The 15,196-nt window shown below is 43.6% G+C and overlaps 1 protein-coding gene across 8 annotated transcripts in view; it reads left to right on the top strand.

Moving 5' to 3' along the window:
* The first annotated feature begins 3,713 nt into the window (after positions 1–3,713).
* The window catches only part of TCP11L1 (t-complex 11 like 1), a 32,609-nt gene continuing 21,126 nt past the window's right edge, over positions 3,714–15,196 (top strand). For 2 of the 8 annotated variants that reach the window (XM_077960382.1, XM_015114502.3), the window contains exons 1-2: positions 3,860–4,693; positions 7,194–7,380. Coding sequence is in view for 4 of the 8 variants with exons in the window: in XM_015114502.3 (XP_014969988.1) it covers positions 7,218–7,380 (163 nt within the window). In the remaining 4 variants the exon portion in view is untranslated. 8 annotated transcript variants of the gene reach the window in all.

Genomic DNA, 15,196 nt, shown 5'->3' with positions numbered 1-15,196 from the left:
TTAAAGCTTATTATGGAAAATTTCAAACATATAAAAGTGGAGAAAATAGAGTAACGAACTCTTGCTTGTACCCATTAACTAACAGTGACAACTGCCAACTCATGGACAGTCTTGTTTAATCTATACCCTGACTCATTCCTCACTCACCCCAGCAAATTTCAGATATCATATTTCAGCTATAAAATGTTGGTGTGCATGACAAAAAGGACATTAAAAAAACAACCATGATACCATTGTCATTCACATAAACCTACAACTCCTTAATATCAGGTTTGCAGTTAGTGTTGAAATCTTATGATGATCTCAAATGATTTTGACAGTTTATTCAAATGGAGATTCAAATGTCCATAAATTGCACCTGGTTGATGTGTGTAAGTTTCTCTTTAAAAATCTGTAAGTTCTGGGCCGGGCGCAGTGGCTCAAGCCTGTAATCCCAGCACGTTGGGAGTCCAAGGCGGGCGGGCCACGAGGTCAGGAGATCGAGACCATCCTGGCTAACATGGTGAAACCCCGTCTCTACTAAAAAAAAAAAAAAATACAAAAAATTAGCCGAGCATGGTGGCGGGCGCCTGTAGTCCCAGCTACCTGGAAGCCTGAGGCAGGAGAGTGGTGTGAACCTGGGAGGCAGAGCTTGTAGTGAGCCGAGATCATGCCACTGCACTCCAGCCTGGGCGATAGAGCGAGACTCTGTTTCAAAAAACAAAAAATCTGTAAATTCTGTAATCCCAGCACTTTGGGAGGCTAAGGCGGGCGGATCACGAGGTCAGGAGATCGAGACCATCCTGGCTAACATGGTGAAACCTCGTCTTTACTAAAAAAAAAAAAAAAAAAACAAAACACACACACACACACAAAAATTAGCTGGGTATGGTGGCAGGCACCTGTAGTCCCAGCTACTTGGGAGGCTGAGGCAGGAGAATGGTGTGAACCTGGGAAGCGGAGCTTGCAGTGAGCTGAGATGCACCACTGCACTCCATCCTGGATGATAGAGTGAGACTCCATCTCAAAAAAAAAAAATCTTCGGCCACTCGCCGTGGCTCACGCCTGTAATCCTAGCACTTTGGGAGGCTGAGATGGACGGATCACGAGGTCAAGAGATCGAGACCATCCTCGCCAACATGGTGAAAGCCCGTCTCTCCTAAAAATACAAAAATTAGTCGGGCGTGGGGGCACACACCTGTGGTCCCAGCTACTCGGGAGGCTGAGGCAGGAGAATCCCTTGAACCCAGGAGACAGAGGTTGCCGTGAGCCGAGATTGCACCACTGCACTCCAGCCTGGTGACAGAGCAAGACTCTGTCTCAAAAAAAAAAAAGTAAGTTCTCCTTTCTCCTTCCACCCTTCTCATATCTTTGTCTTTTTGTCTGTCTGTGTGTCTGTCTCTATTGTTAAATAAACTTGGTCAGTTGTTCTTGCGTTTTCCTCAGTCTGAATTTTTCTGATGACAAGTCTGGGCTGTCCTTTATCACGTTCCTTTGTATCCTATAGTTCTCGTAAACTGGGCATTAGAGCTAAAGTTTTTAATACCTTTTTAACTAAGTTAATGATTATGTGGCATGAGTGCACTGTGAAGATATACAGGTGACCTTTCAACACCAGAAATTTGAACTGTGCAGGTCCACTTACACTAGGAATTTTTTTTTTTTTTAGGCATAGTCTCGCTCTGTGGCCCAGGCTGGAGTGCAGTGGTGCGATCTTGGCTCACTGCAAGCTCCGCCTCCCAGGTTCATGCCATTCTCCTGCCTCAGCCTCCTGGGTAGCTGGGACCACGGGCACCCGCCACCACGCCCGGCTAATTTTTTGTATTTTTAGTAGAGATGAGATTTAAATTTAAATTGAGGAGCATCAATTAAGAAAGTACAGAGACCACCCTGTAGCATAAAGAGTGGAATGGACTACAGCAAGCAGAGATGTGACAAGAGGGATCCCGTGTGTCCAGGAGCAGTAGCCGACCTCTAGAGTGGCTGCCACCTTTCTCCCTCCAAGTCCTATGTCCTTGCAGTGAACTCCCTTTACCTTAAGGTAATTTGAATTTCCAGTGCTTGCAGCCAAAGATCAAAATGGAATGTGTCTATATATAGTTTTTGAATATTGAAACAGTACATAACATTACAAGATTACAAGTGAAATATCCCAAATTAAATCAGTGATTTTGGTACTGTTGCAGTATCCTCTCCAGGTGAAACTTGAGTGTATTCATTCACTTGCTCCTAACCAAGTGAAAATTGGTCATATTAATTTTTTTTTTTTTTTGAGATGTAGTTTCACTCTGTTACCCAGGCTGGAGTGCAGGGGTGCAATCTCTGCTCACTGCAACCTCCACCTCCCAGGTTCAAGTGATTCTTCTGCCTCAGCCTCCCCAGGAGCTGGGATTACAGGTGCCTGCCACCATGCCCAGCTAATTTTTGTATTTTTAGTACAGACGGGGTTTCGCCATGTTGGCCAGGCTGGTCTTGAACCCCTGACCTCAGGTGATCCGCCCGCCTCGACCTCCCTAAGTGTCAGGATTACAGGCGTGAGCCATTAAGCCCGGCCATATTAATCTTTTAAGGAAGGTAAGGGAGGTGGTTCTAGCCTGCTTTCCCAGAGAAGCTTTTAAAACTTGTCTGGCATCACGCCCCAGAGTTTCGGATAATAGTTTTCCAACCCCTGCCCCTGAGATTGCAAGTTGTACTCACTGCTGAAAAACATTGGAGACTTTATGGTATGAGTCTAGACTCAGAAGAACTGCATGTTTTCTTTGCAGGTCTTAACAGTTCCATTTAGTTGAGTATCTTAAGGGTTTTTGGTGTTTTTTCCTCCAAAAAAGGGAATCTTCACCTGAGAACTGTTTTTGTCTTTTTCTTTTTTAAAGCAAAAAGACTTTAATATGCAAGTCAGTAAATGGTTTGAGGGTCTTGTATTGCACTCGGCCTTCAATACGTTAGCAATAACTACCCACATGTGATCTATTTAGCAGTGTTTGAAAACAGCAATTTCACTCCAACTGCTTTGTTGCTTTTTTTTTTTTTTTTTTTTTTGAGACGGAGTCTCGGTCTGTCTCCAGGATGGAGTGCAGTGGCGCTATCTCAGCTCACTGTATCCTCCGCCTCCTGGATTCAAGCGATTCTCCTGCCTCAGCCTCCCGAATAGCTGGGACTACAAGCGCGCGCCACCACGCCCAGCTAATTTTCGTATTTTTGGTAGAGACAGGGTTTCACCATGTTGGCCAGGATGGTCTCGATTTCTTGACCTCATGATCCGCCCGCTTCGGCCTCTCAAAGTGCTGGGATTACAGGCGTGAGCCGCTGCGCCCGGCCCAACTTTTTTAAAAACAGCCAAAATGAGAGAAGGGGAATAAACTTCGTGTAGCTACAAAGAGGATGGCATAATTAAATTTCAAAGAACGGACGGGGAAGGTTTCCGATGCAGTTCCTTCGTATTTCTTCTTTTGACTGACCCGCGCCTTCTCCGCCTCCCTTTCTCCTCCCGTCACCCATCCCAGGGACTGGGATGTGGCCGCGCCCTCCGCCTTTCCGTATGGAAACATGGCGCCTCCCTGCGTGGGGCGGGCTATCCCCAGCTTCGAGCCACAGCCCGCTGAGACTCATCGGCGGGCACTCGGCCGCTCCTCTTACGTTTCCGTACGGAAAAATGGCGCCTCGCTGCGTTGAGCGGGCCACTCTTGGCTCGGAGCCACTGCCCACGGAGCCCCCTCAGCGGTCATCGGCCACGCTTTCCACCGCTCCCTGAAGAAACATGGCGCCGCCCAGCTGCGAGTCACCGCTTACTGAACCCCTTCGGCAAGCAGGGGAAAGAACCGCCTGCCTTTCCGTACGAAGACATGGCGCTGCCCTATATTGGCGCCTCCCGGCCAAGAGCAGTCTCCTCCTTCCTGATGCTGAGAAGCGGCCGCTCTGACCGCTGCCCACCCGAGTCGGGCTGGGAGGACCGCCCGCCGCGTGGCGAGGGATGCGGCCTCGGAGGAGCAGAGGCTGAACCCCCCCAGCCTGCCGCGCATCCCTCCGGCTTCCGCCGCGGCGCCAGCCCGCGCCTGATTCGCGCGGCGGGAGCGGCAGGAGGAAGAACGCTGACTCCGCGGCAGGTGAGGAGAGCGGGAGCTGGGGCGGAGGCTGGCGGGGCCCGCCTGGGAGGCGCGCGGTCCAAGTCGCAGGCATCTCTTCGTCTCTTCCCGTCGGATCCCGTCCCGGGATGTCGGGGGCAGGCGAGGAAGAGGCGGGGTCCGCGGGCGGGTGGGGCTCACCCCTCAAGGCCGCCCTCTCGGCGCGCCCGCGTCCTCCCTGCTCCCGGCCCTGCCACTCCCTCGCTGGCCAGAACAGCTGTTTACAACGGAATCCGGACGCCGGGCGCGAGTGGAGCTCAGTGCCAGAGGAGGTGATTCCCGGCGCCGGGGACAGAGCCCCTTTCTTTTGCTGAAAGACCCTTTCTGCTGGGGAGCCTCTTGTGTCCAGCCTAGGCCCGCGTGCAGCCCCGACGGATGACCGTCTTCTTGGCAAGTGCGAGAATCCTCCTCCCCTCGGCTCTCTTTTTAGACACAGTGGGGGTTGAATGGATGCGCGCGATATAAGCAAATTAAATGGTTCCTGGCCACATCCTAGAGCCCTTTAATTAGAGTTCCCATTTGTAGAAGGCCTGCTGTGTGCCAGCCTCTGCCGTGCACGATCCCTCGTTTCATGTCTCCCCCAAACCAAGCAGGTAGGTAGCTGTATTTTACAGAGGAGGAAACTGAAGTTACTCAGCTAGTAAAGAGCCAGAATTGGGGCCCAGGTGTGTGTGAAACCAACGCCCACCCCTCCCACATACAATGACATCACAGAGATGACGTAGGGATTCATCTCTATCAACAGATACTTGTGGGTGTCTATTTGGGGGATATACGGATGGAGCATAAGTGGGGAATATGACTTTTCCTGGCTCGTAAGAAGTTCGAAATCTAGGTGGAGAATTTTAAAATAAAAACTAGCACTTTTACCATCTGGCCCCAACGCATCTTTCCATTATCACTAGCCACTTCCTTTTCTGATTTTCTTGTGCCTTGGCTTCTGTCCTCTGAGTGAAATGCCCTTCTTTTCACCTCCTCTCCCCCTCCAGACATGTTTTAACTAGGTGAAATCCTACTCCTTTTAAAGATCAGTGTAAATGTCATCTTTTCTGGGAAGGTTTTCTCAATCTCCTTCCAGGCGGAGTTAGTTTCTTCCTCTGCTATATTCCCTGGGCAATTTCATAATGCCACTAAGGCTTAAGTTTCATTATGGCTCCTTGTAAGCCTGTCTGCCTCCCCCTCTAGACTATGTATTTGCATCTTTCTATTTAAATAAGCACACTTTGAATTGAATTTAAGGCAGTGACAAATGCTAAATGTCGACTAGCCTGCCCTGCAGGAGTTGAGAAAGGTGCAATCACTGGTGAGGTCTGGGAAGTGTCCTGGGAAGAGATAGGACCTGAACTCAATCATAAAAGGATGGGGTTAGTTTACTAAGCTGATTAGAGACCTAGAAATCCTGCCTTTCCTCCTCACCGCACAGAATGAATTACTTCATCCCTCCTGGGCTCCTTCTCAGCGTGTGAAGAGGATAAAATTAGAAGCGTTTTGTTTGTCCTTTCTCATAGAATATGCTGGTAATGTTATCCTTTGGATCTTGGAGCATTTCCTGACCCTAATAGGATTTAGGATACAGAGGAGATGGGTGTCTCCAGTGGGGTGTTGGAAGCTAAAATGAGACTAGAAAGGGGAAATACATGAAAACAACCTTCATATTAATACAGGTCTGGGTCAGGCACAGTGGCTCACGCCTATAATCCCAGCATTTTGGGAGGCCGAGGCAGGCGGATCACTAGAGGTCAGGAGTTAGACACGAGCCTGGCCAACATAGTGAAACCCCATCTCTACTAAAAATACAAAAATTAGCAAGGCGTGTGGCGGGTTCCTGTAATCCCAGCTACTGGGGAGGCTGAGGCAGAAGAATCCCTTGAACCCAGGAGGCAGAGGTTGCAGTGAGCTGAGTCGAGATGGCGCCACTGCACTTCAATCTGGGCAACAGTGCAAGAGTCTGTCTCAAAAAAAAAAAAAAAGCAGGCCTGAATATTTCAATTCCAGTAACTTCATTCTGTTTAATGGAGTTCTCTGAAATGTCACATAATTCTATCAGGTGATTCTTCACCTCTCTAATATGCAGAACACAGTCTGCCAAACTCCCTAAATCAGTTGACATTTCTTTTGATCACTTGATTATGTTCCCTGTGTGTAAGAAAGTCTAATTAGTGCTTATGAAAATGTTTTGTGATCTTCAAGTGCTGATGTTACAAATGTTGATTATTTTCAGCAAATGCAGAAACATTGTGTCTTTATTCTCTCCCAGAAACACCCTAGGAAAAGGGAGAGGGGAGGAATTGACTAAAACTTTTACTGTAATTAAAACAGGCCTTTTTTTTTTTTTTTTTTTTTTTTTTCTGAGACAGAGTCTTGCTCTGTCGCCCAGGCTGGAGTGCAAAACAAAACAAAACAAAAAATTAGCTGGGCGTGGTGACACACACCAGTAATCTCAGCTACTTGGGAGGCTGAGGCAGGAGAATTGTTTAAACCTAACAGGCGGAGGTTGCAGTGGGCCGAGAATGCTCAGTTGCACTCCAGCCTGGGCAACGAGAGCAAAACTCCATCTCAAAAAAAATAAAATAAAATAAAATAAAATAAAATTCTAGTTTCTATCATCTCTAGGTATCTTATTCACGTGATAATATCAAGGAATCAACCCTTTAGCCCGGTATATTCACTTGTAAGCCCGATTAAAAGCATTATTTCCAAAGAGTTTACCAATCTGCTCTTAGGAATGAAAGTAAAGAATTTAAGATTGAATCACTGATTAAAATAGTAGCAGCAGGCAGTTTAAAGTGTGTCTTCTAATAGTTTAAGGCCCTGTATTCCTGTAACATGCTACTCAGGAGTAGGACAAAGATATTCCAACTAACTGCTACCTGAGATCCCGAAATCTGATAAATTACAAATGTCATTTTACAAGTATCTGTTTAGTCATTGAAGTGGAGTATTATAGCTGGATAAGATCTTAGCAAGCTCATTTATTCTACAAACAAGAAAACTGAAACTCAAAGAGATTAAATGATTTGCCCTGAGTCACATTGCTAGTTGGTGACAGAGCTAGAATACTTTTAGTTCTTTTTTTGTGTTTTTCTTTCCTAGGAAAGTGGATAAACTTAATTGAGAATGTCTGAAAACCTTGACAAGTCCAATGTAAATGAAGCAGGAAAATCAAAATCCAATGATTCTGAGCAAGGCCTCGAAGATGCTGTGGAAGGTGCTGATGAAGCCTTACAGAAAGCAATAAAGTCAGACTCCTCCAGCCCCCAAAGAGTGCAAAGACCTCACTGTAAGCAAATTTGACTTTGATTAGATGCAATATTGTCATTGTTTTCAGGTGACAGTTTTATGAGGCCTCCTTGTGCATGTGGCCCTGAGCTAGGTTCGCATTTAGGAATGATAGCAGTTCCTCAGCTGGCAGCCTAGCTACTTGTGGATTTTCAATTGCATGGGAAATTAACATTTTAGAATAATGTCCAGTATGTGCCTTTCTTTCTCCAGCCTCAGTGACACTCCAGTCTCTGAAGTGCTCTAAGAAATAGGAGGGTGGAGTACAAATTGCCGCTTTTATTGAAAGGGTGTTTGAAAAGTCTGAGGCTAATTCCTGCCAGGACTGTGCTTGTGCAGGTTAAAAAAAAATGTGAGTAAGTTCACCACACCCTAATTCTCTGCCTGAAGGCTTAGTTCCCACAAGCTTGAGGGAATTCAGTTTGCTGAATGTGTGTGGTGAAGTCATTTCAGATCCCTGGCAAGGAGCAAGCCTCTTAAATGAAAGGGTGGCAGTATCTTCAGGCATTCCCAGTGGTTGCCTCAATTCATGTCTTTTATGAAGAGTACCTCAAGCATTTTGAAGTGAGTCCAAAAATGCAAGTTTTTAAGAGGGAACGTCATAGTCTAGCAATGTCGGTATTGATGTTATCCCTTTAAATTGTAGATGATCAGTAGTTGTACATATTTGGAAAAAGTACAGACATTTTTGGGTTTTGGGGTGTGTTTCTTCTAAAATGATCAAAGCCCTTCCCAGGCAATTTATTAGTCAACATGGTATTCTTCTAGCAAACATTAATGGACCCTATTTTATTCTGATTTATTATCACATAGATTTTAATAAATCAACTATTAGGTCAAATTGTGTCCACGGAAGCATGTTGTTACTAGCACAGTCTATCGTGCATTTGGTAGGCCTGTCTCCAATATGTGTAGTCAGAAAACTTCTGTTTTCCTGTCTTTAAAATGAGGAAAGTACAATATTTCTTAGGGTAGCGGTAAAGATTAAATGAATTCCTGTAAGGCAGTTAGAACAGTGCTTTGCAGGTAATAAATGCTTAATAAACATTAGTTGTTGTTATATTATTGCTACTAACATGTCATCTATTGCATTTAAAGATGCCAGGATTAGCCAGGCATAGTGGCTCATACCTGTAATACCAGCACTTTGGGAGGCTGAGGCAGGAGGATCACTTGAGTCCAGGAGTTCAAGACCAGCCTGGGCAACATAATGAGACCTCATCTCTACAAAAAATAAAAATTAGCTGGGCATGGTGGCACATGCCTATAGTCCCAGCTACCTGTGGAGCTGAGACAGGAGGATCCCTTGAACCTGGGAGGTGGAGGCTGCAGTGAGCTGAAGTTGTGCCACTGCACTTCAGTCTGGGTGACAAAGTGAGACCTTGTCTTTAAAAAAAAAAAAAATTAGCTGAGCATGGTGGTACATGGCTGTAGTCGCAGCTGCTTGGGAAGCTGGGACAGGAGGATCACTTGAGCTGGGGAGGTCAAGGCTGCAGTGAGCCGTGATCATGTCACCGCACTCCAGCCTGGATGAGAGAGTAAGACAAACCTCTCTCAAAAAAATAAAAATAAAAAAAATAAAGAGACCAGGATTGATTGCTGTAATGTAGATGTATATGGCTAACGTGATAGCTTTACAATCTATAGTTTCTGCTAAAGAACTTTTGGTTTATGTCTTCAGTCACTCTTTATTGGTCTGTTGGTTGTTGGGACGGCCAGACCTAACGTGGGGGTGACGAAGTCCAGTAGAGTCAAAGGAATGAGAAAAGACAAGTTTAAGAGTGCATAAAGTGGGTCTAGGGGGCTGATGCTAGTATGGAGGCTGCTAAGGCCCCAAGCTCTAGAAGCCCACGCTATTTATTGGTAATCAAACAAAGAAGCGGGTGGTGAGGATGTGGGGGTTGAAAGAAAGCAGTGTATCAAGCACACGATCTACAGCTGTGACAGTTTGGCATTTTCTTTGAAGCGTGTGGAACATGTTCCGCTACTTGAGATAATGGGAAACATGTTCTTCTAGTTTAAGATACAATCGATATATGAGCCTAGCAGTGCTAGAAGCAAGGAGCCAGCAAGTCTAGACACATTTCAGAGGCCACGAGGGGTTTTGTGCCCTGAGCCCTGGATTCCATTCAAGCCACGAGGGTTTTTATGCCCTGGGCTTAGATTATGGTGCAGCAGGGCAGCCTTCCACCCTTTAGCACAGAGCTTGGTGTTCCCAAGGCCACGAGGGGTTTTAGACCCTTGACCTCGGACATGTTCCAAGACTCTTTTACATTATGTCAGACATGCAAGCCCTGCCTCAGTTTCTCCCAACAGTTGGTTGGTTGCTTTTAATTTTTTAAAATAATTTTAACTTTTATAGGTTCAGCCATTCTTTGGTTGATGGCTTCACCTTTGGCATCCTGTCAGTCTGATGGCATGATTCCAAATTAATGTCAAACCAGTACTAAGCTACATTATCTGAAATTGTGTGTAGTTATGCCCTTAAGGCAAAACTACTCATCCTGGGACCTATGATCAAGATTTAGGGGATCTAGTAATAGCCAAAAAAGTACATCAACATTTGTTTTGATATGCGTGTTTTTAGAAATAAGGTCATGGAAGCTTTCATTAAGTTCTCTTAGTGGTCTGTACCAAAATAAGGTTTAAAATCAATGCCCTAAGATATTCCTTTTGTCTGACTTCCTATTTCTCCTGTAGTATTAGGTAGGTACAGGGCTATAAACCCAAAAGATAAAGCTAAGACCCCATTATTTGGGGATCAGCTAAGGAAGCATTATTGAACACATAGAGCATAAATAAGGATTTACAAACTATGGAATTAATAGTTTGCAGACATTTCCCCCAAACTCTGTAAATGTGTAGCTACTGAGTTTAACTCTAAAATCACATTTGGAATTCTACAAATTAAAATGTAAGTAGCAAAAAGAGAACATTTATTGTTTTAAATTATAACACAGAATAATACTTTAAGAGTGGAATTGCTAGGCCAGGCGCGGTGGCTCACGTCTATAAGCACTTTGGGAGGCTGAGACGGGTGAATCACCTGAGGTCAGGAGTTCAAGACCAGCCTGGCCAACATGGCGAAACCCTGTTTCTACTAAAAATACAAAAATTAGCCGGGAGTGGTGGTGCGTGCCTGTAATCCCAGCTACTTGGTAGGCTGAGGCAGGAGAATTGCTTGAACCTGGGAAGCAGAGGTTGCTGTGAACTGAGATTGTGCCATTGCATTCCAGCCTGGGTGACAAGAGGGAAACTATCTCAAGAAAAAGAAAAAAAAAAGAGTGGAATTGCTGATGTAACTGATGCAGAACATTGAAAAAGGAAAAATGGCTGGCTTGTAAAAAATTGATTGGTACTGATTTGAGGTGGTGATTTGATTGTAAAAGATTATCTGTTCTTTAAACAGAGATCCTTTAAACAGAGTAAGGATCAGTCAACTGTAACTTAACAATGTTTTCTCTAAGATCTTCTACTATTTATACTTTAATGCTCTTCTCACAAAATACCCTCTGTTCTAACATTTAACCACCTAGTTGACCAGTAAAAGATGCTATATTCAGATGACAAACATCAATTGTTATTCCAGTTAATATCTCCCACTTAGGACCTTCGTTTATGAAATCGGGTCCTTGTGAATTTAATTAGTAGATCCCAGTCATCTTTAGATGAATAGGTGACATGAGAACTTACATTTCTAAAGCTCGTGACTAGCCTTTGAATTATGGTGTTTCCATATTCAATCAGTCAAATATTTGTTGAGTGCATACTGTATGTCAGGGATCCAGCAGTGAACCAGGCACAGATTCTCTGTCCTCATGGAGCTTGCAGGCTAGTGAGGAAGACAAATTAACAAGCAGTTTCCATCAACATAATAAGTACTATGGGTAACCTTTACCCTGGCTTTACTGTACTCATTCTATAGTAGCTGTTTGAGTGACAGTTGCCGTCTTGCCCTCCATAAATGTCCATCCACTTATGTGACTAACAGCATCTTTTCAGAGTGTAGAGACATCTCAGGATACCTTTGTAAAGAAAGAGAGTTATAACCATTCTAAATTAGAACTTCATTTTATTTTGGAATCTGTCTGCCAGCCTCTCAAAAGTCATGTTTAAACTAACATGGTTTTCAGTTTCTCTAACAGGGCATCAGTGGGCAAATGCTGTAACAAAATAACAGAATTTAGCAACAACTTTAGCTTTGTGTCATATAAAATAAACTCCCGGGTAAGTTACATGTAACTACTTTTTTTTTTTTTTTTTTTTTTTTTTAAGACCAGATTGCTCTATGTTGCCCAGGCTGGCCTTGAACTCCTGGGCTCAAGTGATTCACCCACCTCAGCCTCCCTAGTAGCTGAGACTACAAGTGTGCACCACCATGTCTGAGTTGACCTTACCATTTTTTCATGGCTCTTATTACAACTCAGGTTCTCTTCACAAACTGAGGTGAAGACGTGTTATCCACCAAATTGCATCTTTATGCAATTTTATGCAATCTTTACCAAGTTTTCATTTATGAAATTGGTAAATTTGAGAACTCTCACAAAACAAAATCCCCACAACCCTATAATTTGTATGCAATGAATAATTCCTCTATATGTACATGGGTAATATGTCCTGATCATATCTTAGAACTGTAGCTTTTATCTTTCATGGTCAGATACCTGTCATTGATAAGTTTGATTTTAAGTAGTCTCAAACATGGACAGTTCCTGAAAATTTTCTTCTTCCTGAATGGTGAGGTTCTTAGTACTTGGTGCAAGCTGTTTTGTTCCAAGTATGCCCAAAACACTGAGAATGCGCTTGTTTAAAATTTGGAGGATTCTTATATTTCATAGCACACCCTTAAGTCTCTTCTTTTTGCATATGGAGAAACACAGACCCTGCAAGATTTAAGTGACTTGTTCAAGGTCATACTCAACAGAGTCTAGAGGAAGAGAAATTTCTTACTGATTTGCCCCAACCACTGTGTTTCATGACTAGGCAGCAAAGTAATGGTGCCTATTATTACCCAGATGACTAAAATTATTGGGAAATAACAAATCCGGCCAGGCACGGTGGCTCATGCCTGTAATCACAGCACTTTGGGAGGCCAAGGCAGGTGGATCACAAGGTCAAGAGATTGAGACCATACTGGCCAACGTGGTGAAACCCCGTCTCTACTAAAAATACAAAAATTAGCTGGGTGTGGTGGCATGCACCTGTAGTCCCAGCTACTTGGGAGGCTGAGGCAGGAGAGTCACTTGAACCCGGAAGGCGGAGGTTGCAGTGAGCCGAGATCGTGCCACTGCACTCCAGCCTGGGTGACAGAGCAAGACTCTGTCTCAAAAAAAAATTCACCGAGAGGACTTGATGTGTTTCTGTTATTTTCGTAAATTTCAGATGATAAGACATTTATTATTTTTTGCAAAAGCAAAGTTAAAAACTTGGAAGTCCTAATATTAATCTGAGTTTCTTCTTAAGGGGTAAGAACTTGGTGGAGTTTAATAACACCTGATGCTTGATAATAACACCTGATGCTTGATATTGACGTACCCACAGTGGAAGTTTCATTTTCTGATAACTGGTAACAGAAATAATTTAAAAATAAGCATATATTTATACATATGTATACATACAGCAAATCCCTACTGAGCCAGGCGTGCTCCTATAGTCCCAGCTACTCGGGAGGTTGAGGCCACAGTGAGCTATGATCACTCTCGAGTTTGGGCAACAGAATAAGACCCTGTTTCAAAAAACAAACAACAACAAAAAAAACCTTTTTATTTTCTTAATAGAGTCTGTCATGGAGTGTACACTTTAAATTTTGATAAAATCCAAATTATCCATTTTTTATTTTGTAGGTTGAGCTTTTTGTATCCTATCTAAGAAATCTTTACCTAATCCAAGATCACAAAGATTTTTGTCTGTGATTCTTTTGTTTTTCTTTTTGAGACAAGGTCTCTATCTGTCACCTAAGCTGGAGTGCTGTGGCGGGATCATGGCTCACTGCAACTTCCGCCTCCTGGGCTTAAGCCGTCTTCCCGCCTCAGCCTCCTGAGTAGCTGAGACTACAGGCGCATGCCACCACACCTGGCTAATTTTTGTATTTTTTGTAGAGATGGGGTTTCGCCATGTTGCCCAGGCTGTTCTCAAACTCCTGGCCTCAAGCAATTTTTGCGCCTTGGCCTCCCAAAGGGCTGGGATTACAGGCATGAGTCACCTTGCCCGGCTCTGCAATCCATTTTGAGTTCCTTTTTGTTTACCATGTGAGAGAAGGATCTAGAGTAATTAATTTTTTTTTTCTTTTTGAGATGGAGTCTTGCTTGGATATTTATTATATTTAGCAATATCCACAAAGCCAGATGGAGTGCAGTGGTGTGATCTCAGCTCGCTGCAAGCTTGGCCTCCTGGGTTCACACCATTCTCCTGCCTCAGCCTCCCAAGTAGCTGGGACTACAGGCGCCCGCCACCATGCCTGGCTAATTTTTTGTATTTGTAGTAGAGACAGGGTTTCATCATGTTAGCCAGGATGGTCTCGATCTCCTGACCTTGTGATCTGCCTGCCTCGGCCTCTCAAAGTGCTGGGATTACAGGCGTGATAGAGTAATTCTTTTACATATAGATGCTTAATTGTTGTAGCACCATTTGATTGAGACAGAGTATTGCTCTATCACCCAGACTGGAGGGCAGTGGCACAATCTTGGCTCACTGCAACCTCTGTCTCCTGGGCTTAAATGATTTTTAGTAGAGACAGGGTTTTACCATGTTGTCCAGGCTGGTCTCGAACTCCTGGCCTCAAGCAATCAACCTGCTTCAGCCTCCCAAAGTACATGAGCCACCATGCCCAGCCTATCTTTGTCTGTTGACCACATATATACATATGTGTGTGTGTATATCAGTCTATTTCTGGATATTCTGCCCTGAATTTCTATATATCCTTATGCTAAAAATACACTGTCTTGATTATTATAGTTTTATAATAAGTCTTGAAATCAGTGTCAGTCCTCTAACTTTATTTTTCTTGTTCAAAATAGTTTTGGCTTTTCGAGGTCTTTTGTGTTTCCATATAAATTTTAGAATTAGTTTGTCAGTTTCAACAAAAAAGCCTTCTGATTGGGATTGCATTTAACCAATAGATTGATTTGGGGAAAATTGACATCTTAATAATATACACATAGAGGGGAACAACAGACGCTGGTGTCTACTGGAGAGTGGGAGAAGGGAGAGGATCAAGAAAAATAATGAGGACTAGACTTAATAACTGGGTGACAAAATAATCTCCATAACAAGCCCCCGTGACACGAGATTACCTGTGTAACAAATTTGCACATGTACCCCTGAACTTAAAAGTTAAAAAAAATTTTTTTTTAATTGAAAAGATATATTGGGCTTTGATTTTGAATATTTATTATGTTTTAGCAATATCCACAAAACCAGATTTATTTATTCTGTATTCTTATTCATATTCTCTGGAAATGCTGAGAATGTTGTGAGGAAGAATTTTGAGTTTTCCCAACTTCCCCTTGTGACCAAATAAAGATTTTTACCAGACAGGGTATGACCAGCTCTTTCATTTGGTTCCTTTTTTTTTTTTTTCCTTTCTTTGATGAGCAAAATAAAAAAGAAGGAAAATAACTTTTCACCTGCCTAAGAAGATCTTTTATAACAAACCTGGGCAAACCAGTGACGTTACTTATCTAATTTTAAGGCCAGATGTTATCACTATCACATAAAATTAATATATTCATCTTCTAGGCAAGTACTTCTCAAAACTGTGGTGTCTCAAAACTGTGGTGTTTGGAGCCATCAGCATCAACTGGAGACTTGTTAGAAAC

Source organism: Macaca mulatta, chromosome 14 (assembly GCF_049350105.2).
Source record: "Macaca mulatta isolate MMU2019108-1 chromosome 14, T2T-MMU8v2.0, whole genome shotgun sequence".
Taxonomy (NCBI): Eukaryota; Metazoa; Chordata; class Mammalia; order Primates; family Cercopithecidae; genus Macaca; species Macaca mulatta.
This window is presented reverse-complemented; position numbering and strand designations above follow the sequence as displayed.